The sequence below is a fragment of the Parus major genome, chromosome 7, assembly GCF_001522545.3.
Source record: "Parus major isolate Abel chromosome 7, Parus_major1.1, whole genome shotgun sequence".
Classification (NCBI taxonomy): domain Eukaryota; kingdom Metazoa; phylum Chordata; class Aves; order Passeriformes; family Paridae; genus Parus; species Parus major.
The window spans coordinates 2,049,791-2,075,351 of NC_031776.1; the positions used below are offsets into that span (position 1 = coordinate 2,049,791).

Below are 25,561 nucleotides of genomic sequence, written 5' to 3' on the forward strand. Positions count from 1 at the left end.
GAAGGCAGTGAAGAACAGCAAGAACTCACAAAATCCTTAGCTCTTACTACCAAAAGCAGATGGATTTAGGAGAAATGGTGGCAAACTGGGCTACATGTTAACATGGACTATAATCATGGTCTGGAAGAGCAAAAAAATTACCTTCTGAGTGTAAAGTAGATGAAGGAGCCTCCAGCTGATTTATCGGCTCATCTACACCATCAGTAAAATGGATTATGACCTGGGAGAGAAACAAATTTCTGTCAAGACCCAGAATATTTCAGGTGTGAAACACAAACAGTGTGCAGCCTGAAGGGCCTTTTTCCAATGCTTCATCTGAGAGAAGGTGAGGGAATTTCTACATCTTTTTCAGGCCTTGGAGCTCTACATTCCTATGCCAGGTTCCTGTACATTCCTGTTCCTGTACATCATCCAGGTGTTGCCAGAGCACAACACAGGAAATACCTGGAGAGCAATAATTTGCAGCCAAGCAGTGATTGTGGGAACTGGCTACAGTGATGCTCATCAATTGTCAGGACAGGACCTTGACAATGCAGGGAGAGTGCAGCAAACAAGCAGGGCTTAAGTGACTAAGCTTATGGTGAATAAATTCAATTAATTTAATTAATTCTTTACAAAAACGTATCGTGAATTTACGGTTTCTTAACCAGCCAAAGGACATCAGAAATCAACTTTGCTGGCCAGTACTGCCCCAGAGACCTTGGCCTTGACTCACCTTGGTGCTGCCAGAGGGCGAGGATCGGAATTTGCTCAGGTAGGACCTCAGAGTGTCTGCCGTGAGGTAATAGGGCCCGCGGGTCCGCATGTCCAGGAACCTCTCCAAGAGCTCGGGCCGGTACTCGGAGAAGTCCAACCCCTCCACGGGTCCCCCCTGGGCCTGGGCCATGATGGCCACCCTGACATTGGGTGCCTGGTTGCCAGTGCAGCTGATCTTCTGCATCTGCGTTATCCTGTTCAGCACAGACTCCACTCTCGACTCCAGACCTCGCTGGGAGCCGAATATGCTTTGGCCGGGCCCAACATCACTGACATCAAAGCCAATTATCACATCTAAGTCACAATCTGAGAGGGGAATGAAGAAAGAGAGAAGAACATCATGGAGCAGTGTGGTGATTGGTTTTCAAGTAATGGCTTTTCTAATTACCTTTTTAGTAGTTAATGAACACACTGCATCAAGAACTGACACCACTTGCTGCACAAGTGCCTCCTGTTTCCTTTCACCATAGCAGTGATAACTTGGGAAAACTTGTATTTTATTAATCTTATTTTCTTATTTTAGCAGTGGGAGGAGCTGCCTGAACCAAGTCCAAGAGAAATTAGCATTTTTATCAGGCAGCTAAGTCTGCTTCTCTCTCTCCAGCACATGGAAACCTGTCAGTTCTTGCACAGTGAGCACCTTCTGCCTGTGCTCAAAGTGACACTCACAGGGAGGTGTTTGAATTCCCTTTCATATTAGCCACACTGCCTGATTAATATCTTAACCACACTTGGGATAAGTTAATACCACCAGCTTTTCCCAGCACTCAGTTCTTCTTCTCAGCTGGAGCTGCTGCTCAGCTCAGGGCTGTTGAGCCTCGACTTTTCTTGTCTCCAGAGGTTCAGGAGATGCCTCTGCTCAAAGTCAAAGGGCTGAGCAATGGTCTGTCATGCTGGGAGTAGGACTGGCTGAAATGCAGTAAGTAAAACCAGCTGCTGGGAGTCTGATCCGACAGCAATACCAACTCACTGACTCACTACAATTCCCCTGCTTGGCTTCTGAAGTAGCCAAATCATGGGATTCCTTCTTGAGGCAATTTTATCTTAAACTACAACCACTCGTGCCCTGGTTTTTCTTTGTGTACCTGTCATGAGATCAGGTGGACATCCTGGATGATCTGCCAAGGGAAATTCTGTTTTTCCCCTCCACTGTCTAAAGGGGTTCCAAGAGAGATGGACATAGACTTTGGACAAGACCCTGGAGTGATAGCAGGGGGAATGGTTTCCCACTGCCAGAGGACAGGGTTAGATGGAATATTGGGAAGAATTTCTTCCCTGTGAGGATGGTGAGGCCCTGGCACAGGTTGCCCAGAGGAACTGTGGCAACCTTACCCCTGGAAGTGTTCCAGGCCTGGTAGGACAGGTCTTGGAGCAACCTGGGATAGTGGAAGGTGTTTCATGGCAGGGAATTTGGAACAAGATGGTATTTGGGGTCCCCTCTTACTCAAACTATACAAGAACTCTATGATTCTGTGATTTCCAGCGTACCATGCATGCCTGAATGGCCAAAAATTTCAGTGATGTTTTAATAGAAAAAAAGAGAGGGGAAAGAAGGGCCATCACTTTTCATTTTGGCAAGAAGCAAGTTGGTCTGTCAAGATGATACTGGTATCACGTCCCTGTGAGAAAGTCCAAAGCAGGATTCAGTCCAAAGGCTAAGTGTGGTGGTAGGAGACCAGTGATTTAGTGCCCAGCTGTCACATCCGAAATTAATTCCACCATGGTGGCAGCTCTGTGATGATGTTACTCCAGTCACTGACAGGCTGGAGGCCATGGACAGGCAGCTCTTCCACCAAAGGTTTGCTGCCCCCATCAGACTCCTGGGGGAGGAAAGAACCCGTGCTGCACCTCAGGCCATAGGTAAAGCACAACAGTAGGACAGACAAGTCCATCAAAACACACTGGATATTAAAAGTCACCCCTGAGATTGACCTGGGAACATCATGAAGGGATTGTCCTTACCTCTTGTCACATCTGTTGTTCCCGGGCACAATCTCTCCTCCATGGCAGCTTCCAGCGTGACCAGGACCTGCTCATTCAGCTCTGACAGCTCCTGGGCTGTGGATGCTCTGAAACTCATGGCGCTCTCACTGGCCAACAGGCTGACTTCCTTCAGGTCAATGTTCCTCACACCAACTGCGAACACCTTGACGCCTTTCTGCGTGATTTCCAAGGAGGCCCTCGGCCCGTCATCCGAAGACTTCCCGCCCGTGACAATGAAGGCGATCTGGGGCACCCTCTGCTCAATCCGGCTGCCAGCCTCCTTCACAAAGTGTCTCTCCTGGATGTGCTTGATGGCCGCGCCGGTGTTTGCCACTCTCCCACCTTTGTAGATGACTTTGTTGATAGCATCTAAAATCTGAGCTTTGGTGGAGTGGTCCTTGAGGAAGAACTCGTCAGTGACATCCGAGTTGTACTGAGCCAGTCCTACCTGGATAGAGTCGCCATCCCTGTAAATGGCATCCACCACAGAGTAGACAAACTGGAGAACTTCTTGGAAGTTATCTCTCCCCAGGTTGATAGAGCCATCCAGCAAAAACACAATGTCAGCCTGCTTTTTACCTCCTGAGAAGATTACAAAGAAAACACAGTTGATAGTAATTGTTTGTAGCTCCTCTAACATTTAAACTGCTGAGGGATTTGTGAAGTAGCACTTTGAAAATTAAATTTCTCTCTCCTTTCTACCATTTTAGTTTCATTGACTCTTGGGAGGATTATACATCCATACAAGAAAATTTTTGTATAACACTTCATACAGCGTTACTTGTCATATGTTACCCTCATCTCTTTCCAAATTTAATTATATTCTTTCCTAACTCAACAACTTCAAAGACTTCTTTTAATCAACCCAACTAAAGGTTTGGGAATCAAAAGGTGGTATTACAGAATCATTTTCACTTTATACAAATAGCATCTATTCTCTGTTCAGAACAGTCTTCAGGATGAATAGCAGCCTTACCAGGTAGGAATGGTCCAGGTGAGTCTGTTGTAGGTATCGGGAGCTCATCAAGAATATTCTGCACCCTCTTTTCTAAGGTTGAGAGTCCCGTGAAGTCCTGTACCACAAGCACGCGCCCAGGATCATTGGTAATGACCTGCAGCTGGTCCCTGTCCGCATTCCTGGCTCCAACACCCAGAGGTTTGATGTTTGTGGACGTGATCACTCTGGCAGGTCTGTTCACGTCATCCTGAGACCTGTCTCCAAGGATGACAACCAGGTGCTGGGGCACTCCATCTTCTATCCTGCTCCCTGCAGACTTGATGAAGTAGTTCTTCACCACGAAGTCCAGGGCTTTGCCAGCATTCAGGGGGGAGCCACCTCTAAGCCTCAAGCGGCGGATGGCTTCCAGGACAGCATTTTTGGACTTGTGGGTCTTCAAGTAGAACTCGGGGAAGACACCATTGCTGAACTGCACCACCCCAACCCGCACTTTGTTTGGCCCCACTTCCAGCTGCTGGACAATTCTGCTGATGAAATCCCGAATATGAGCAAGCCCATCTGGCCGAACGCTGTCAGAGCTGTCAATGAGGAAGACTATGTCCTTTTCATCTCCAGAAACATCTGTGGGGAAGCAAGAAGAGAGGAAATTATTTGCCTGCCAAGCCTCTGCTTAAGCTTTGCTGGGGGATTTCTGTGTGACCTGCTGTCATATGAAGTAAAACCACATGGCATATTTTGGCCAACTTTAGGCATGGTGTTTCAGGAAGCCTCTCCAAAAGGGTCTGTGTGCAAGTGGGAATGTGTGTCTGCCTAGTATTTGAAGCAGGCATTACTCAGGGCCTTATCTGTTTCATTCATTAATACTCTTCTATGGATTTGTCAATGTTTCCAGCTTTATTTTGCCCTGGATTTATGCCTGTTTCCTTAAGAGCTGCTAAGGGGGAATAGACAATTGTACACATTGTGCATTTGAATTGAAATTGACCCAAATAGGTGTCATGTTTAGGCATTTGACTTGAAAATCATAGGTTATAATGTATTTAGGTACTTGGGTAGAATTGCCATCAAGAGTTTTTCTTCCAAAACTGTACATGTGCTACGACTTTGATTTTAACTAAGGAAAATCTTGACTTAAAGAGAAGGTTTTTTGGGCAACATTTGTTTGAGTGGAAACCAGAGAGAGCCAGTGCCTTACCTATGGGGGGTTGCACATCTCCCAGCAGCCGCCTGATTTGGTCCACAGTCAGGGTTTCAATTGGAGTCAGCAGCTTCTGTTCAAGGCTGGGCAATTCCTGGAAGCTGGAGACTTGGAATATATATTCAGGACTAAGGGAAATCTGTATCATCTCTTCAGTATCCACGTTCTTTGCTATCATCATAGGTGCCACCCCCACTTGCTTGACTTGGAGGGATGGATACTCAAAGTCATCGTCGGACTTGCGGGAGGAGAGGATGACCAAGAACTGCGGGACGCCCTCCTCAATGCGGCTCCCGGAGGGCCGGGTGAAGATGGTCTTGGCCACAAACTCCAGGGCCTCCCCCACGTTCACCAGCTGGCCACCTTTGGACCGCAGCTGCCTCACGGCGCTCTGCACCTCGTCCTTGGTGGAGTGGGTGTTGAGCAGGAACTCCACGTGGGGATGCTCGCTGAACTGGACCACCGAAATCCTGGTGGTGTCAATGCCCACGTCCAGGTTGTTCACGATCCTCCCAATGAGGTCACGGACGAGGTAGAACTCCTGGGCGGCGTAGCGGGAGCCATCAACCAGGAACACGACGTCCCTCTTCACACCCGCTGCAGGAGAGAAGGCATTGCTCAGAAGAAGCACTAGGAATTGTTTATGGAGAGCAGCTAAGCTCATCATCTGCACCACTGACACATGCCTCTGGCCGTGGGAATGGTATTCCTTGTCTCTCTGCCTGGGATAACTCTTGGGAGCCCCAGCAGGAAGCTCTGGGTTCAACCCAGAGACGTGGCCAGTCTGCGAGGCACATCTCAGGGGGTGTAAGAACAGCAACTTCCAGAGCAAAGGAAGCAACAGGGAGCAATGGGACACCCAGAACAATAATTCCTCGTGAGATCTCCACCCAAGAAAAGGTAGCCTGGTGGTAGTCTTTACTCAGGGCAGGTTGCTTTGCATTCAGAACCACCCCTCTTTCTTTGGCTTTGCCCTCTAGGAAAGATTCTGTCCTATTATTCTCAGCTTCTGCCTTTTGATTCCTAGTAAAGTTTTTTCTGCAGTGGAAATTCAGGTAATTCAGAGCCTGAATTATCACAGAGTATCACACTGATAAATGGGGATGGAGGAAAGTGGTCTGGCTTAGAAAGGAGTGAACAGAGTAGGACAGTGAATTTCTAAGGGATTGATCCTGGGTGGACACTCTTCATCCCAGGCATATGCTGGCTGTATTTCATTCCAAAGGAGACCAGAAATGTAAGATCTGTTCCTTCTCCCGACGCCTGCTTCCAATTTCCCTTTGCCCAGTGAATGAGAGAGGCAAAAGTAGGAAAAATCAGCATGTCTTACATTTAGCAGAAAGCTGACCTTGATTTATATTGGTGTGAAGGTGTCCCTGTAGCATCTAAATGACACAATTTCCATTCTAGAAGGACCAGCGTGGACTTAAAAATCCATCCACTTAAAATAAGATTAAGGCAATAGCATTCACTTTGTGGGTCTTCCATGTGGATACAGCATGGACCACCTCAGGCTTAAAGGTGGCTCAGTTTAATTGCATGGCTCCTACCAACTCTGAGTGCACCAACAGGGAAACCACGACAGACTTGGAGTCTTAGCCATGAACATCTTTGCTTTTCTTAGTTTGTGTTGCAGCCATGATGTTACTAAACATCATATTTTGCCACTGGCTCTCGGTGCAGACACAAACATCTTCTCACCTGGGCTGGGTGATGTGAAAACCAGGTCAGGGGCAAGAGATTCTATCTCTTGCTTGGTCAGCCGGATGACTCTGTTGGAGACGACCTGCTGCACCGAGTCCAGCTGGCTGAAGTCGGGCACAGAGATAGCAAAGTCTGGGAGGAAGGAAATGGTCTGCAGCTCTGTGAGGTCGGCATTTCCAATCCCAATGCCAAAGGGCACCGTGCCACTCGTCTTCAGGACCACTGAGGGCCTCCTGACATCGTCTTGGGACCTGTCAGCAGTCAGCAGGATCAGGAACTGTGGGACACCCTCCGCTATCCTGCTGCCGCTTGACACCGTGAACACGTTCTTGATGAGATAGTCGAGGGCTGCCCCGGTGTTCAGAGGAGAGCCTCCCATGAGCTTCAGCTGCTGGATGGCACTGACGAGATCTGCTTTGTCCTCGTAGGTGTCGAGCAAGAACTCGGGCTGTATGGTGTTGCTGTACTGTGCGACAGCCACGCGCACCCTGTCACGGCCAACATCCAAGCTCTCGACAACCCTTTGGACAAACGTCTTCAGGAGAGGGAAACCTCTTCTGACACCATCCGAGCCATCGATTAGAAACACCACATCCTTCTTCTCACCTCTCTCCACTACTGTTTGAGACAAGTAAGGGAATGGGGAGGAAACATGAGATTCTTTTTTGCAGTGATTAATATTCTCCTCATGCATTGTACCAAAGGAGTACAAAGCTCGGGGAGGGGAAGGTGAGGTGTCAGGAAAGGTGGTTCTGTTCCTTTGCCATTGGAAGCAATCCCTGGTGAGGAGGCAGATGGGTGGAAGTCGGTGGAAACCGGAGTGCAGCGCATTCCATGCCTTACCCACCGAGTCATAGAATCATAGATCCACGGGAAATAGGGTGCCAAGGGACTTCTGGGTGCCGTCTCCTACCTGAGGCTGGGAGAAGCCAACAGCTCCCAAGGGGCATGGGAAGGTGACATGTGGCTTTGAAATACGCAACAGGAGCCTGGGATCTTTCGTTCCCAAGAAACAATGAGTTCCTGGATGAAATGGCATATGGGGAGTGCTCACAGGAAGAGGGTGAAGAGCGGGAGAGTAAAGCTTTTCTGACACATTACTGAACTTAGAAATCAACACTGCTGAAAAGAAATTAAGAAATTGCTGGAGAGGACATCCAGCTGAAAATGCTGAAATGCACTTCTAAAATGCTAGATGGAGATCTTTGTTCTGTTTTGTTTTTTTTCTTTACTATCTTCAGGCAGGAAAAAACATGCTAATTGTGACCAAACTATTCTTCTTTTAAAAAAATCAAACAAAAAAACCCACAAAGAAACAAAAAAATCTCAAAATCAAGACCATGAAGTGTCAAAGATCAGAAAACTTTGACCTGTTATGCTACTGACCAACAGAATTGCAAAGCTTTGGCTTGGCCAAGCAGAAAACATCACTGCCTCTCAAACACAGCAACTGCTGGATGACATCCCAAAAAGTACTGTTGGCTTGTTTAGAGCAAGGTTGAGTGGGACAAGCAGGAGCATGATTTGCCCCTCTGAAGAAAACATTCATTTTCTACTTATGAATCTTAGCCATATAAAGAATTAACAAGGGCAGTTAAATTCTTAATGCAGACTTCAGATCAAATTTATTTCTTAAGGTGATTGTTGGAAACCTGGTGGGTTAATGAATAGCACAGGAATATTAGTGTAGGTGGGAAGAGGGAGCAGACATTGCCTGGTGTATCCCAGTTTCATATAATACCTTTAAAGTTCAGGAACAATGGGAAAAGTCCTATTAAAATCCCTGTGTAGCAGATAAAGAAGAAAAAAATATGGTTGGTCTTATGGAACAGACATCTTTTAGCCAAGAATACTAGGAAAACTGGGTGGATGCAGCTATCCCTGAGCAAATAGCACAATTATTAATAGTCCTTGGTGGTCAAAGGGATTCCAAGCAGTCTGGACAAGACAGAAATGGTTTTAAAAGGGAGGGTGGAATTCAAGAGCACTGGTTGCACAAGTCTTGGTTGAGACAGAAGCTGCACAAATATGGGAAGGGTCATGAATCCACATGGAAAGAATTGGGTAAGAGATGACCAGGGGATGCCATCGTCTCACTCTGGTCATTTGGAGTAGGCTGATACTGGGTAGACAAGGGTGAAAATGTAGAAGAAAACCTGCAAGACCTACAAGGAAGGGTTGAATTAGCTGGTGACACAAGGACTGTGACAAGAGCTATGTGTCAAGCCTAAAGTAGATGAAAAGGCTGCCACACAAAATTCGGGAGCAAGCTGACATCTGTGTCCTCCTCAGGTAGAAGGAGATGTACAAGGCTTGAACTGTGACTAGGGAGACAGAAGTGTGACATGAAGGGGAAGTGCTGTCTGATAAAAGCAATTGAGCAGATTGGTTATGGAATCTGGGAAGTCTCCCCCAAAGGGTTTCCAGAACAGATTAGATCAATGTCATCCAGTTCTGGGCAAAAAGATCCTGCTGGGGATAAGCAGGATGTACAGTGGACAAGCAGGATGGACAATGCATGTGAAGCAGACGGCACCCTGAGGTTCCTTCCAGCTCTATTTCTTTTTTATGTTTCTATGATTCTAAGTCCATCTGCCCCTTTTACAGAGAGAAGATAGGGATGTTATTACACTTTTCCTTCTTTCCACCTTCTGTTGGGAGATGAGCTAATGCTCCAGTTAGGGCTGCCTCAGGAAATCACACAGCTGGACATGCATAATTTCCAGTACTGCAGTGAGAATTTATTGTTGTGGCCGTGTGATTTTTTGAAGACTTTTAAAAAATTATTCTTCAATTAATTCATCTCATCTACTGAGCTTAAATGGTAACTGAATCAAGAGCATCTGATTAATTGGTGTGTATATAGAAAATGTAGAAACTGCCATCATGTCCTGGAAGAGATAACAGAGCAAGAGTGAATCCAATGTGCTCAATTCCGCTCCTCCAGAAAAGGGAAGATGTCAAGAGAAATTGAGACAAGCTATTATTTGCTTCTTTTAGCCCTTGCCCAGCATTGCACATCAATTAATGCAAAATCTCTGGGGCAACAACATCCTGTTATTTCAGGTTTGTCCCATGTTCTACACACTGAAAACAGCACCAGCTGCAGCTCTTGCAGCTGAACAAAGGCATTTTCCCCACTTATCATTAAAATTTGGTTTGGCACTTAATGCTTGCTGGATCAGAGTATGAGCAGAGGAAACTCCAAGTACAACAGCAGTTTCTACACAATCATTTTAAATATCACCAGACCCAAATGCTCCAGTTACCAGTTGAGCAGGGCATGTAAGTCATGTCTTTCAGCCTCTTGGAAACCCCAAGGCTCCCTGTACCTGTTGGCTGAAGCTGGACTGTTCTCAACAGGTTGACTATGTTTGGCTGAAGCTCTGAAATCCGTTGGAGCGATTCAACATTCAGAAGGAATTGTGGGGCATAGACAATCCTTTCCAGTTCTACAGGGTCAGCGTTTCTGGCTTTGATACCAAAGGTTACAACTCCAGCATGCTTCAGAATATCTGATGGCTCCTCCACATTGTCGGTCGATCTCCCAGCAACAAGGAGGACCAAAAACTGAGGAACCCCTTCTTCGATCCTGCTTCCGGCTTCCTTCACAAACAGCCTTCTTACAGCTTCATCAAGTGCAGCTCCAATGTTCAGTTGCTTCCCAGTTTTAATCTTCATCCTTTTCACTTTGACAAGCATATCTTGCTTGGATGAGTATTCAGCAAAGTCAAATTCAACTTGGATGGTGTCGCTGAACTGAGCTACAGCGACTCGCGTGGCATCGGGACCCACGTTCAGGTCAGAAATTACTTTGTGTACAAAATCCCGGACGGCAGGAAAGCTGCCCAAGAGGTTGGCTGAGCCATCAATCAGGAATAAAACATCTTTCTTGCTTTCTAGAATAAATTCACAAATGAAAAGAAGGGGTGGGGGGGAAAGAAATGAAAACTTTTTTCTTCTTATATGTAATTCTAGAAAACTGTCTACAAGTTAGCTGGGTTTCAATCTTTCAATATTCTTATTTACCAAAGTATTCAAAGTCTGCAGAACTATACAGCATCTGAGGAAGAAAGGGAAGCAAGGACATGTCTATCCTAAGACTTAATAAATTTGGGCACCAGATAGAAATATAATATATTGTATCACATCAGATCACATCATGGATTGTCTGATTCAGTGATGTTTAAGGTCTAGCAATATGTTGACAACACAGACGTGAAGTAAAGCAGCAGTGGAGGGTTGGTTGGAGATTTTTTCCTATTTAAAGGCTCAGTAGACAACAAATAGACAATTCATGCACATGTACACAGAACATTTTCCAGATCTTCTCCTGCTTGCATCACAGGGAACATTAAATCCATGAGAGCCTTTCTCCTGTTTCAGTTTGATGCCCTTTTGATCTCATTGAATATCCAAGGCAAACCCAAGCTTCCTGTACCTCCATATTCATCTTAATGGTCTCCTTTCCATACTAATCCATCCCAGTTGTTCTTACATCTTCATGGGCACATAACAGAATTAGTGAGAAAATACCTGTTTAAAAAGGGGTTAAACTTGCCAAAAGCCTTTGGGTTTAATATTGCAGAATAACTTTGAATTTCTGAAGTCAAAACCAGCCTCAATGACAGCCTGATGACAAAATAGTTCTGGGGATGGATTTGTCCATCTGTTCCTGGCTAGACCTCTGCTCTTCTGTGCCCTTTGGCATGACTTTAACCTTTCCACACCACTTTTTATGGTCAAAATCTCACCCTCCCATTGCCTGATTTAGTACACATGATGCATTTAAAGGTTGTGGCCTTATTATGGGAACAGCAAGGGAACACCAGAGTCAATGACTGGTGGGCACAGACTCACTCAGGTCCTCCTTTTGTCCTGACCTACCAAAAGACTTAAAACTGTGCTTTTAAGGTGTGGTAGAAATGACCTGAACAAAATTAAGAGCTACCAGTGTCAAGCCATGTATTTTTAGAATCATAGAATGGTTTGGTTTGGAAGGGACCTTAAAGATCAGCAAGTTAAGCACAGCCGTAACCACTTTGATGACTCAGGGCTTGGAGATGTGTAAAGGTGTACAATGGAAACAAGAAATTCACTTAAACAAGATTAACTTCATGCAGTCAGCATGCAGGAAGGTAGGTATTACCTGTTGGGGCGAGTGGAACCTCTTCCACACCTCCACTAACATATGTTGTTATAGGCTTTTTTAACTCCTGGGGTAAAGCTGACAGAGCACTGAAATCATCCATAAAATACACCATTCTTGGATTAAAGGCAATCTGCTCAAGTTCTGCCTTATCCGCATTCCTAACGCCAACAGCAAAAGTCAGCACTCCGGCCCGAGCTAATTCATTGGAAACTTGGAGGAAGGGATCGGCAGAGCTCCCTGCCGTCACCAGGACTAGGACCTGGGGCACTTGTTCATCTATTCTGCTCCCACCGGCCTCCGTGAAGTGATTCGAGAGCACAAAGTTCAGTGCAGAGCCAGTGTTCAGCACTGACCCCCCCTTGGGCCTCAGCTGCCCCAAACGCTGGATTATGTCAGATTTGGTTTGGTAGGAGTACAGGGAGAACTCGGTTTGGGGAGTGTCGCTAAATTGCACTAAGCCAACTCGCATTTTGTCACTGCCGACATCAAGGTAGTTAACTAGGGTGGCAACAAAGTCCCGCACAAAGGGGAAGTTGGCATTTCCGACGTTGAGTGATCCATCCAAAAGAAAGATGATATCCCTTTTGGTTACTTGAACTGCAGTAGAGCACAGAAAACAACATGAGACATCACAGAAAACAAAAATGGATTTTTTTTTTATCATGTGTGCATGCAGCATATGCTGTACGTGCATGTGAACCGTGTTAGGGGTGGGGAGAGACAGAGAGAGAGAGGAGCAAGGGTGTGATCAGCACAGAAGTAACAAGGACCTTGCTGGAAATTATTGAGTTGGGCAGGGAAGGATTAGCAACTCTTTTAAATGCCAGGCTCAACATCTACCTGAGGATACCTCCCTTCCTGAGCTCTGCACTTTAATGTCTGTTGTTACTGGCATCTATTTTTTGGGCTGTTGAAGGGGAGAAATTTCCCACTTCTGTCAGTGAGTAGCCAGCTCTTGGTTTATTCTTTTTTAAGGTTAATTCCTTCCAAGGACATAGGTCTACACCCCAAGGACACCACAGGGTCATCCCCCTGTGCTGGTTTTTTTTTGCTCTAAACACATCCAGATCACAGACCAAAATGCCAAGCTTTTAAATAAAATCTCGGAGAACTGATGTCATCCAAGACATCCCCCTAGATGCCTTCCTCCAAGTGAGTTATTCAAGGATTTATTTATGCCCACTGCTAATTCTGCCCAATTTACTTCTGTTTAAAGCATTTCTGGCTAGATTCATCCACTCTCTAGCTTGCCTTGTCCCTGTAAGCTTGCTGTCCTTTATAGAAAATATATAAATACTGAGCTATTCAGAACAAAAAGGACATAAAGGGTTCTTTGGAATAGAGGGATTGCTTTCAGATTTTATGGATTGTTTTGGCTTTCTGTATTTTTAATTTTTCCCAGAAGAGTGCCATTTAAGGCCCAGGGTGAGACAATAGCCAATTAAAATACAACTGCCCAGTGTCAAAATCAGTTTTGTTGCTATCAATAACAATTTGTTAGGGGTAGGATACAGTCCCTTGCTTATTGTGTACGTGAATAGCTGTGAGCACAAAAAAAAGACTGGAAAAATAGAGAAGCTGCATGGATGACCTTTTAAGAACAAGAAAACACAGGAACATTTTTAATTTACATTGAAAAATAAACACATCAAGTTTGGTGTATAGCCATGCAAAATTGTATTAGCTGGAAACACACTCTGAAACAAAGCTTATTAAATGATAAGTCCTGTGATATTCATCTTCATTAAGGAGAAGTATTGGTAAACTGATTTCAAAATGTCTTCTTTTCATGTAAATCAGGCACATCCTTCAATTCTTTCAGGATTCCTTCCAAACACCCCCTGTTTCTTTTCCACTATGGTAAATTATGTGGGAAACTAGAAAAAATATGGACACAATTCAACAGCTACTTAAGCCAATGAGAACCTCACTTTGATCTTACTGGGAGCTGGAAGAAATTCTGGTTTTCTAATGTTCATATGCCATGAGAGAGAGATACAAGGTTCAAATATGATTTAGTGCAACATGGATTTCATCTCTATTGTGAAGCAATCCTGAGAAATTCGTACAAAATCTCTATACACTTGGAACATCTCTTGAAATACAGGGGGAACTTCCTCAAAAGACATGACCCTATCAGTTGCTTTCTTCCAAGGTCTACTGATGTCAATGGCAAGGACAATTAAAAAGTGTCCACTGGCTTCATGGAGCTTTGGATCATCTTCCAAACAGATTAAATGAAAATCAACACTGAAATATCATCACATGCCTCTTAGGACTTGAGCTGAGTAAATCATAAGAAAACTAAATATGTTCTTAAAGGGTGAGTTTCAGTCCAACAATGTCAGCTCTGAACACCTCCACAAACAAATTCACTTGTGTTCTTTACACTCCAAGGAAACCTCTACTTTTCTGAGCAAACATCCACTATGGATGATTCCCAAACTGAGGAAGAGACTTTAACATTCACACGTGTCCCATTCACTGGCTACACAGACCCTAAGAAGAGCAAAAGCCTCCACTGAACAATTCGGATACCTAACTAGCAAAACACATCTTTCCACATCCAGGCCTTTAAATCTTGGTGACAAAATCAGAACAGGACAAAAATCTCCAGGAAGGAACAATAAAGCTGTAACAACAACCACGCTACCAAGTTCACTGACCTGTTCATGCACTCACATTAAACCATGCTGGAACATGCATTTGATGTGGTTTTCCCCATTATCACTACATGTCATAGAATAAGAATTGGCAAACTTATAAACCACACCTCCTTAATTAGAAAAAAGCCATTAATTACCTGCAGGTGGCTCTGGGACAATCAGTCCTCCAGAGAGTGTCCGGATAGGTGACAACACTTCAGGAAGAATGGCTTGCATGAACTGAAGGCGGAAGTCGTTTGGGTTGAACACAAAATCTCGTTCATGAGCAACTTCTTGAAGCTCTGCCAGGTCAGCGTTCCTTGACCCAATGGCAAGGGTCACGATCCGGTTCCTTTTCAGCTCTGCTGCAGCTTGGTCAACGGCATCCCTGGACTTACCCCCAGTGATGAGCACCAGCATGGGGAGCACCCCTTCCTCTATCCTGCACCCGGCAGCACTGGTGAAGAAGTTGTTCCTCACAAAGTCCAGTGCCGAGCCAGTGTTGAGTGTTGTGCCACCCATGAGCTTGATCTTCCTCACATTGGCCATCACATCCTTTCTGGTCTGGTGGGTGTTAAAATAAAACTCTGGCTTCACAGTGTCTGCATACTGTGCCACAGCCACTTGGATCAGGTCGGGTCCAACCTCCAGCCTTTGGACAATTTTGGCAACGAAATCACGAATTGCGTTAAAGGGGGCAGCCCCCAAAGCAGTTGAGCCATCTATCAGGAAGACTATATCCTTCTTGTTCACTTCAATAACTGCAAGTAACACATGAACATCATGTTAGCCTCCAAAACACCCTGCATCAACTCTATGTCAACAGCTCAGCAACGTTCAGGACCTCTTGTTTGCTTGGAGTACTGTTACTCTCAACACCTTTAGAAAGGTCTTGCTTTCCAAACAGAATTATTTTTTTAGGTTCTAGCAGAGGACTAATAGTAAATCTGACTGTTTCCCCTTTCTAAAACACTAAAGAGTTGAAGAAGAGTTGCAAAAACAGTGATTTTTACACACTTGAATATTAAAATACATGTACATGTCAAAGCAAGAATGAAAGGCAGTAAGGAAAAGTCTTGGCACTTGGGGGCACATGAGATAAAATAAGCAGGTGATGCTCCTTCTATCTGCAGAGGAACCACTTGAATGGTGGTGGTTTGGTATGAAAAGTATTTGCTTCTGGGAGCAATGACACAAGGAAAGAACAGTCTCCACCTACCCAGCATACCTGGATTTTGGGTCTTTGCATCCTAAATCTTACTCTGTAACTAACAAAAACAAGTTATGTTTTTTCTTGGCACAGCTGGCCCAGTCATGGATGAGCTGGATTATGTTCTGGTGGCCATGTCTTTAACAAACAGGTTCCCTGGCTTTTAACTTCTGAAATTTTATAATTGGTACACAGGACATAGAAAGGGCACAATTAGCTTTCCAGTGCCCTGGCTAAGTTTGAAGAAAGATAGCTATGGAGGAAAAGAACCCTACTGTGTGGCATTGGAACCAAAGCATCATGATATATAATAGAGCAAATATGTTATTTTAAAAGGTGAATATTAACAAGACCAGTATGATTGTGATAACAGCATTATACATGATTATCATGGCGCCTAATTTTAATACCATCTTTTAGACAAATCCTCTCATGTCATCACCTCCTTGATTTCATGCCATCGACATGAGAAAGGAAACTTTGTGTTGCTTCCAAGTTACGCTGGAGCACTATGGTTCATTGTGTTATGTTGGACTTGGGATATCCTTAAGTCACCCACCCATCTCTAAGAACTCCTGAGATGGGGTCAGGATTCAAGGAGGCAGATCCATCACCCTCCAGACTTGCTACCACACCCAGCACACATCCTGGGTGGAGAGGACACCCGGACCCATGGCGATCTCACACCCTCAGGGTAAGCAGTAGCAAACACTGCCTTGCCCTGCCTGGATGGAGAAGAGCAGCCCCCAGCCCATCAGGGCTCCTCTGTCTGGAGGCTGTTTACTTTGGATTTCAACAAAGAACAAAACTTTGGCTGCAGTCGTCCTTGGCCGGACACCAGCTGGCCATGGATTGTGGTGCTCCCAAAGGCTGGGTGCCGTCAGGTTTCTCACTACGGGGGAGTGCCATGAGACTGGGCTGCACTAGGGGTGACTTGGAGCTGGAGATGACATCTGTGACTCGGCTGTCCCCCTGCCCTCAGACCCTGGAAGACCTGCCTGCATCAGCAAGTGTGAACCTTTGCAAATGCCTCTCATGGAGTCGTGCTGGAAAGAATGTCATTAAGGACCAGTTGTAAAAAATGGAAGTTTAAAATTTCCTGCTGTGGTGCTGCCAGGCAGGGAATGATGAGGATGTGCACAAAGCAAACGTGGTGGTGCCCTCCTCAAGCCAAAATCTCGAGTAAGCTGCCAGTGGTCTGCAATTGCCTGCCCAGGCTGTCAGAACAGAGCTACGCACAAAGCAACGAGCGTTTGTGTAAATGATCCCTTTTCCAGAGCCGTGATTTCCAGCGTTCATTCCTCCAGCCAGGCTTTTTTTCCTCCTCAGTTTCTCCAAGGAGGAGAGGGCTGAAAGCAGGAAACTTTCCAAATGGATAGCAAGAGCTGACATCGCTGCTTTGTAGGACCCAGGAGAAATGTCCAAAGCACATCCTTAGCTTGTCAGCAGCTAGAAACCCAAAAGAGGAGAGCCTGGAAACTTTTGACTTTTGGGGGAAACATCAAAGGGGCTTTGGAAAGATGAGGGAGGCTGGGAAGGAAGAGTTCCCTCTGCTTCTCATTCCTGTTGTAGCTTTCAGATCCTGCAGTATTTTTCCCCAGAGGAATGCAAGAACCAAACCCAAAACACACAGGAAGAAACAACCCACGGTTATGGTTTGCATGGACACAATTAATGCAAAAGCCTTTAAGCAGGGCTGTGCACATCTCACAGGGTTTAATCCAAAGCCCTTTAAAGCTAATGGCAAGTCTCCCAAGAATTTCAGAGGATTTGGGATCAAAGAATTTTATCTTTGACTCTCAAAGTTGGGAATGTTGGGGGTGGTGAGTGCTGAACCCAGGCCTGAATAGTTCCACCCCCGTTGCCATGTCAGTTGTCTGCTGGAGCACCTCATCTAGCTTCATCATCCAGGTTCCCCCAGGAGATGAAGGAGCAGAAAACCACTTTGGAACATCCCTTCATCCCAGGATGAACAGCTGGTGAGCTAAAGTGAAGTGACTTCAGTATTTCATAGGAGCACTTGGCACCTCAGAGGGTTTGGTATCCCTTTTGGTCTTCAGTGTCTCCCACACTGCTTTACTCTGAAGCCTTCCAATTGATGTGAATCAAGGAAACTAGTCAAAATTGATTTCCATGGGTGCCAGGGGTAGGAAATTCCCTAAAGATCTAATTATTATTTGAAAATAATCTACTTCCCCATCTAGCATATCCAGCTGTACGTAACTGTACGGGCTGACATAGCACCTTCCACGAATGAGCTGGCACTTTAAATGAGAAATATGCAAGTGCAGATGATACAAAATGTACCAAAATTTTTTAATCTTGCCATTCATACTGTTAAGAATCAGACAGGAGGAAAGAGATTTTCCACTGAGTTGCATGGATCCCAGCATACACATTTTAGCTCCACATCTTGACTTCATATTATTTGGCTAAATATGGTTCTTGTAGGGTGCTACAAGGAAAAGTTCTTAATGTTTTTTTCCTGGAATAATGAAGGCAAGGTCATAAAATGATCTTTAAGGCAAATTCCTCCCTTTGATTTGAGCCACAGGATAGCAATCATGTTTAGGCATGGATCAGCGAAGACATCTGGAATGCAGTTTTATATGTCAACATACACCATGAGGAACAGTGTGTACAGAACTCCAGACTGACAACGGGATCCCAAAAGTGCTGTTTGCATTAAGCATCTGTTAATTAAGTGCAGCAGCTCCTCTGCAATACGACATATTACGTCTTTCATAAATCACATATTTGCCCCATAAATCCAGATATTCTTTATTCTACCACACCAGAGCATCTGGACTGCACTGGATGCTAGTCCAGAAATAATGTCAGTGGGACTTATGGGTCACGAAGTGACCTAAGTGGAATATTAACACCTGCATTTTTAATTCCCGTGGCAACTTTTTCAGCTGATGGATCAAGGGTAGGGATTTCACTTCAGAGGAACTAAGGACTGTACAGTTTTTTAGTTCAACAACACAGGAGTGTCACCCTTTTACCAAGGGCAGCCCAGAGCTGTGGAATTTTACTGTTTTAGCAAGCAGATAATTTCAGCTCCGGTACATAGGGATCCATTTAACATTCCTGTTACCTTCCTCAGCCATATTTTATGGTCATGACACTTCCAACTGACATATAATGTAAGCTTACATGGCATAAATATTTTTACAACTGGCAGTGCTTACTACCAGGGTGCTTAGATATCTCAATAAGGATTATATGAGATTCTTTTTATTATACCCTTTTTTTTTTATACGCTGCTCCTGTCTTTTAAAACACCCCATGTCACGCCAATTATTGCAATGAGACCTCATGGTTTTTGAGAGATAACCCCCTGGGCCAATGAGTTTCTGCAGAGAAACATCACTTCTCCATAACCAGACCAGAGAGATTAATTGGGGAAAAAAAAATAATTAAAAATACTTAAAGCTTTAAATATGCTCATAAAGAGTGCAAAAGCTCAATCATTCATCGATTCACCGAAATGCAAGGGTCTAGAAAGGCATACATACCTTCAGTCACAATGGTTGGGGCCGCTAACAAAATGAGTCTTTGGGCCACTCCAACAATGTTGGGCAGTAATAATTCTTGAAGAGCATCAAGGTTATGGATATCCAGGGCAGTATAGGCGAAGCTTCCATCAGTAGCAATCTGCTGCAGCTCTGCACTGTCAGCATTCAGGACCCCAATGCTAAACGAAAATATACCAGCTTGCTTCACCGCTAACAAGCCCTCTCGGATATCATCACTAGACTCTCCACCACTTATCAGCACTAAAATCTGAGGCACTCCTTCCTCTATCCTGCTGCCTCCCGCCTGGGTGAAGAGGTTCTCCACCACAAACTCCAGTGCCGCACCGGTGTTCGCTTCCTCGCCCCCGCGGAAGCCGAGTGCCTTCACGGCATCCAGGACATCCGCTTTTGTGGAGTAGCTGTTCAAAGCGAACTCGGTTCTGGGTTGATCACTATACTGCACCACCCCAATGTGTATCTGCTGAGCTCCAACTCTGAGGGTTTCAATCAAATTTACAAGGAAATCGCGTATGGCTGGAAAATTGACACCTCCGATGTTGTTTGATCCGTCAATAAGGAAAATAAGGTCAGCGGACTCTTGAGCTTTAAAAAAAAGAAATGCAAAAGGTGAAAGCATTAAAATGGGTGATTACATGCAGTTGTAACAGTGTTCTGACATGTTTCTTGGAAAACCAGTGAGAAACATAAAAATGAGGAAACAAAACAATGTGATCACTGAGGAGGTGACTTTGCCTCTTAGTTCTGCATTCTGATTGAATATGAGCTCACAGGTCCTTCCCAGTAGCATACACAACCCATCAAGGGAGGGCTTGAGTGGACACAACATGAGACAGTAGCTGTAGTAACATGGGGGTCGGCATTACTGGCATGCAAGGAGAAACCTTGGCAAAATACAGGTTTTGGAAATCTATTTCAATTTCTATTTCTAATCACAAATTCCATCAGTGGCCAGCACTGTCCAAATATTTAGACAGAGGCAAAAGAAAATGGTGGACTTTGGTGGCAATTCACGCTGAAGGTAGAGGGTGAGGAGGTTTTTATCATTGCTACCTTCTATTTTTTGGGAGGAAAAAAGCCAACATTTACTGGATGTGGGGAAAGTTTCAGCTTCTCTGTCATGATGCTGCTCTTTTGCTGGTTAAACACAGAGGCTGAATATATGGGCTTCTCCCATCATGAAAAAAAGTTTCAAATACATTTTTTAGAATCAATTGAAAAGGATTTAGTTAATTTCCTTGGACTGTAGCTCTTTGACCAGCTGCCATCATCCACCTGAAGTTATTTGTCTAGCAAGCTGACCCACATAGTTCTCAACCCAGGCCATGCAAAAATCGTGTCACTTTAAATATTTTGCCCAAAGACGGGTTGATACCAGAGGGGTCTGATCTGTATTTTTCATAGGGATTCTGGATATTCAATCAAGGAATGCAGAATCAGGTTAAAAAAGGGTGATGAAATCAGTCATGACATAATTATCCAACTCTAGTTGTTGTGACCATACCCAGATGATCACAAGTACTTGCTGAGAATACACACCAAACAAAGCTTGCACATGGCATCAACATGGTGCTGAGAGGGTGTATTTTTGCTGTGAGACTTACCAAAGCAGACCCAAAATGCCCTGGTGTCTGGTCTTATTCCTTTTGCTCAACTAATTTTACCATCGACATCACCAAGAGCTGTATGCATGCAAAAAAGAAGAGGGGAGAACACCCCAAAGCATGCTCAGATGTTTCCATGCTATTACTCTCCACTCTTGTTAAGAACTCAGATTTCATTCTACTTGCAAATGAATGACAAGCAACATTTGTAAATCTCTCTCTTGACTTTTGAAAGCCAAAGGTGAAACCAGCAGCAAAGTTGGCATGTGGTTAGACAAGGCCAGAAATAAACCTGAGGTCTTTGCTGTTACTGCCAGTAAATGATTTATTTATTTATTTATTGCTGATTTAGTTATTTTTCTAGTACATGTTTTCATAAACAAGGGGATTCAAATGGTGCTGCAATTCCAGTGACAAAGGAGAATGTCTCCAAGTCACCATCACTCCCCTGGACCAGCTCAATGGCCAGTGTTGGCTCAGAGGAAATCACCAGGGTTCAGAATTTCAAGGAACTCCAGGGGTTTTTTTTTCCATCGAGGCAAAATTTAGGGGTGCTTAGGCTTGGTTTTACTGAGCCATGTTCAGCTGGGACAAAGTTCCACTTCATCATAAAAGTGAGAGGGAAATCTGGCTTTACCCAGAGATGCTTTAGATATCCTGGATATTTTTTTGAAGGAACAAGACTCCTGGCACTAATGGGTTGCTTCCAATGAAGAGAAAATAGATATAAAACAGACACGTTGGATAATTTGTCATCACTGTAAAAAAACCTTTTACTTCAGTGCACATTTATGGAACAAGCTGGTGTGGAGAACAAATAAAAGCATGCTGGTTACACAACTAAGCAAGGAGGGTCAGATGAGACAGACAGCTCATATTTAACAAATACTTCAGGGCAAACTCAGGGCTGACTGTTGTACTTACGTGAGTCAGCTCCAGGGACTGCCACAGACCAACAGTTTTGGCTCTCTGTACTGGAACCACTACAGGACTGGGGCTTTTCTACACCTCCATTTCATATTAGGGCTCATTTCTAGCATAGCATCCATGGCACTTCCATACATTTTAATGCCACATGTAGTTATCAGCTGAAAAATGGACTTTTTAAACTCTTATGTTATTTGTACCATGATTTGCACACTGGTATCTTCCAAGGTTTAGGACCTGTAACATCTTTTCCCATGTTTAACAACACTCTGTATATGCAAGTCACACAGGGGCAACACTGCAGTAGTAAGATTAAATTAAATTTGTGTTATAAGGATGGGAAGGAAATGCTTGCAAAAAATACCTTTAAGCAGAAAGAAACTTGGAAATGCATAATACACACAAAGTAGGAATTTGGCTTCAAAGCTTTGAAAGGAATGTCTGTGATTCCAGATGTTTCCATGCAGTAGGGTTACCTGCTGGCATGGCCCAGAGGAGGACAGCCAGCTTCCAAAGACCAATTCCCCAGTTGATTTCAACAGGGAAGCTCTGGGCTCCTTCATGGCTAAGATGCCCAACAGCCACCACAGTGCTGTCAGCAGGTTGGGTGTAACATCAATTTTCCAGATATATTAGTGTCATTTCCTTAGTGTTGGTGAGCCTTTTGTTATATTTGTGGGGCAGCTACTCCCCTGTGGCTTTCCTGTGACCTGGATATTTGCCCTGTCAAGCGCTTTGCACGACAAAAAACACACATGAGCACGGCCTTTTGGTGTTGCTCTGTGTCATGCAGTGATGGAGAGCACCCAGTGGGACTGGCGTGAGGGTTAATCAGGCAAGACAACACAGGGGGATTAATGTCACACTGCCTCATCACGCTGCCGTGGCCTTACGTCGCCCCACAAGCTCTTGACCTTCAGATGGAGTCTCAGGAATAAAAATAAAGGTTTGATCCCCAGGACTGCTGTTTTGAAAAACAACAAAGCTGCTCAGAAGGCTCTTGCCATGCTGGAATTTCATAAACAGAGAAGGGACGGAGGAAGACTGGTTTGTTTTTCGTTCTGGGGAAATTGGGCCCTGTGTTGCAGTCAGTGCAGGTCCGCTGAAGCCAGCGTGGGAGGTTTCACCTTTGGGAAGGATCCAGCGCTCCAGCAGGTGGAAGCCATGGGCTTGCAGAGAAGACTCTCCAACCACACACCTTCTCCAGGTGCATGAGGAGAAAGGTTAAGGGACAGCTCAGGGGTGGACTTTCAGCAGAGAAATTCCCCACCCATCATTCTTCAGCCATGACTATGACAAGAATGGCACACTGCACAAGAATGTGACTTTCTGGAACAACACACTGTGTATCTCCCTGTCCCCCCACCTGGTTCTAAAGGGACATCAACCATGGTGTCCCCACAACCAGCAGCTACCTTCTCAGTCTCCAGAGGATTTTCGGTCAGGATTTCACCATCAGGTGTGGTGTGTTCATCCCCTGTTTCCCCACCCTGGGACTGAACAGGACAGGGCAATTTACTAACTCTGCAGAGCTCCCTATGCTTGAATTTCCATACCATATGTGCCAAAGGATGGCCACAAGGTGCCACTGCCCATTCAAGGATTCCTGCCCTGACTCCTGGCAGCCCTGGCTAGGCCTGCAAACAACAGCACCTCAGCAGCTGCAAACACGGGGCCACACACCTCAAACCTTTGTTTTTAAACTTCTGAACATCCATCTCAGTCTTGTCCCTACAGAGTGTCAGCACCAAACAGCACAGCGCCAGCAGATACCACCAGTCAGCCATTACCTGTGATGTCTTTAACCAGTCCTTTGGCTCCAGCTTTTTCTGGAGTCATGGAGGAGTGGACACTCGCCACTAAGTCTCCAACTATTCCGTGGAGAGTGGTAAAATTCTCTAGGTTGAAGCGGTGCGTATCGAGGGGTCCGCTCGCTACTTCCTGTAACTCCCCTTCCACCGCGTCCTGAACGCCGACCGCAAACAGGTTTACACGGGCCGAGTTAAGGAGAGATGAGGGCAGAGCCACATCATCCCGGGGCTGTCCATCTGTTAGCACTACAATAACCTGGGGCACGCCTTCACTGGCTCTGCTTCCAGCAGCTTTACTGAGGTGCTTCTCGATTAGGTACTCTAATCCTTTTGCAGGCTCGGTGCCTCCCCCCACGTAAGTCATGTTGGCAATATGGGACAGGATGTCCTGGGTGGAGGGGTAGGTATTTAACTGGAACTCTGTGTGGGGGTTTCCGCTGATCTGGACCAGGGCAAAGCGAAAATCATTTCCTCCCACATCTAAAGCTTTTACAACATCATACAGAAACTCTCGAAGGAGTTGGAAGTGTTCCTTCCCAACGCTCCAGGAGGAATCCACTAGAAATATTATATCAGCCACGGCAACGGTTTTGACAGCTTTAAAAAAACAGATGGAGGTTTAGGATTTTCTATCGGTCAGCACAAGCATGCTTCCTCCTCCTCCTCCTCCTCCTCCTCCACACCCAAACAACCAACAGCCTCCTTGGCATGGTGAAAGTGAAGCTCAGCTTCCCCTTACCGCCAGCAGCAAAATGAGAAGCACTTGAGAACAACCATGCAGCCACCAGAACCCTGACACAGCAGGTGCTGGGGGACAGTGTGTGACCTGCCCTGCCCAGAGAGGGGGAGCCAAGGTGCTTCTGCCCTCCTGCACCTCGCCCATGGGTTTGGACATCAGCCCTGAGCCAGACAGAGACACCGGCAGCTTCACCTGTGAATTCAGACTCATTCAGTTTCTAGCTGCCCATGTCTCTTGAATGGTTTTTGCTGGCTCCATGGTGGTGCTCAAGGATGGAAGGACAGCTTGGTTTAAGCAGCTTAGGTGTGGCATAAGTTTTCTGTGTTTTTCCTGCTGTTAACCCCTGCTTGGTGACACCAGCTCCAGTCCCAAAGGCGCCAGCACCACCTCCTTAAACAGCTTTTCTGCAGGTCAGTGGCAGTGCTCTTCTCACTGCTAAAAGCCCTCCTACACATGCAGGGAGTGAAGAACAGCTCTGCCCAGGAGAAGACCCTCTCAGGACCACCCTGAGCGCAGGTCCCACACCCTGGTGCCCTGCAGAGCATCCTCCATGGCATGGTACCAGCCAGATTCATGCTTGGGGAGGCACCACGAGTGTCAGCCAAGGTCTGGGTCCCAGGGACCCTCAGCAAGGTGGAAGCTGAGGAGCAGAAAGTCATCCATCCACAACATCCCATGGACATGCACATTAAACACCAAACAGCACCAATGAGTGGTTGTACAGGGCCAAAATCAGGTGGAGTAGCCTGGGCTTACCTGCTTGCTGCTGAGCACCAACCGAGCCAAAGCCCGACAGCAGGAGGCAAAACATTGCCACGAGGGGCAAATGTCGATGTTTCCTCATTTTACTCTTTTATATGAGTTTTCCTTTTATTCTCTTTGGTTCAAAGCACCTGATGTGAGACCTAAGGGAGGAAAACAGGAAGAGTGAGAAACAGCGCCAGTGCTGACCAGGAACAGATGAGGCACAAGGTAGAAAAGCCAAGCCATGTGGGTTTACAAGGCTTTTGTGGCAATTTGGCAGGAAAAAAAATTCTTTGCTACTGGGCAGAGTGCCAATTCACATAATTGACCTTTAATCACCTCTGTGGAAGTAGATTATTTTCTTTTTGTCTGTGCTGTCCCAGGCAATACATAATATATATGAAAATGCAAAATACACAGTGGCCTCCCACATGCCCTCCCCATCCATGGCTGACCAGCTGATACGTCTTTGCCAACATACTTCCTCTTGATGTTGCCTTTTCTCACTTTATTTCTTCCAAACACCACAATAATTGCCCTGAACATCCCCCTTTGCCTCAGCTCACCTTTTCAGCTGTCCCAGATACACAA

The 25,561-nt window shown here is 45.4% G+C and overlaps 1 protein-coding gene across 5 annotated transcripts in view; it reads right to left on the bottom strand.

Annotated features, from left to right (window-relative positions):
* The window catches only part of COL6A3 (collagen type VI alpha 3 chain), a 57,724-nt gene that overhangs the window by 23,753 nt on the left and 8,410 nt on the right, over nucleotides 1–25,561 (bottom strand). For 4 of the 5 annotated variants that reach the window (XM_033516097.1, XM_033516095.1, XM_033516094.1 and 1 more), the window contains exons 2-10: nucleotides 24,983–25,131; nucleotides 14,555–15,157; nucleotides 9,932–10,498; nucleotides 6,597–7,217; nucleotides 4,893–5,492; nucleotides 3,716–4,318; nucleotides 2,719–3,321; nucleotides 716–1,062; nucleotides 142–220 (exon numbers count right to left, since the gene is read on the bottom strand). In XM_033516097.1, the coding sequence (XP_033371988.1) occupies nucleotides 142–220; nucleotides 716–1,062; nucleotides 2,719–3,321; nucleotides 3,716–4,318; nucleotides 4,893–5,492; nucleotides 6,597–7,217; nucleotides 9,932–10,498; nucleotides 14,555–15,157; nucleotides 24,983–25,070 (4,111 nt within the window). In that variant the 5' untranslated portion in view covers nucleotides 25,071–25,131. Of the gene's footprint in view, nucleotides 1–141; nucleotides 221–715; nucleotides 1,063–2,718; nucleotides 3,322–3,715; nucleotides 4,319–4,892; nucleotides 5,493–6,596; nucleotides 7,218–9,931; nucleotides 10,499–11,748; nucleotides 12,349–14,554; nucleotides 15,158–19,127; nucleotides 19,731–23,466; nucleotides 24,085–24,982; nucleotides 25,132–25,561 lie in introns of all 5 variants that reach the window. The other variant, XM_015635378.3, reaches the window with a different exon arrangement.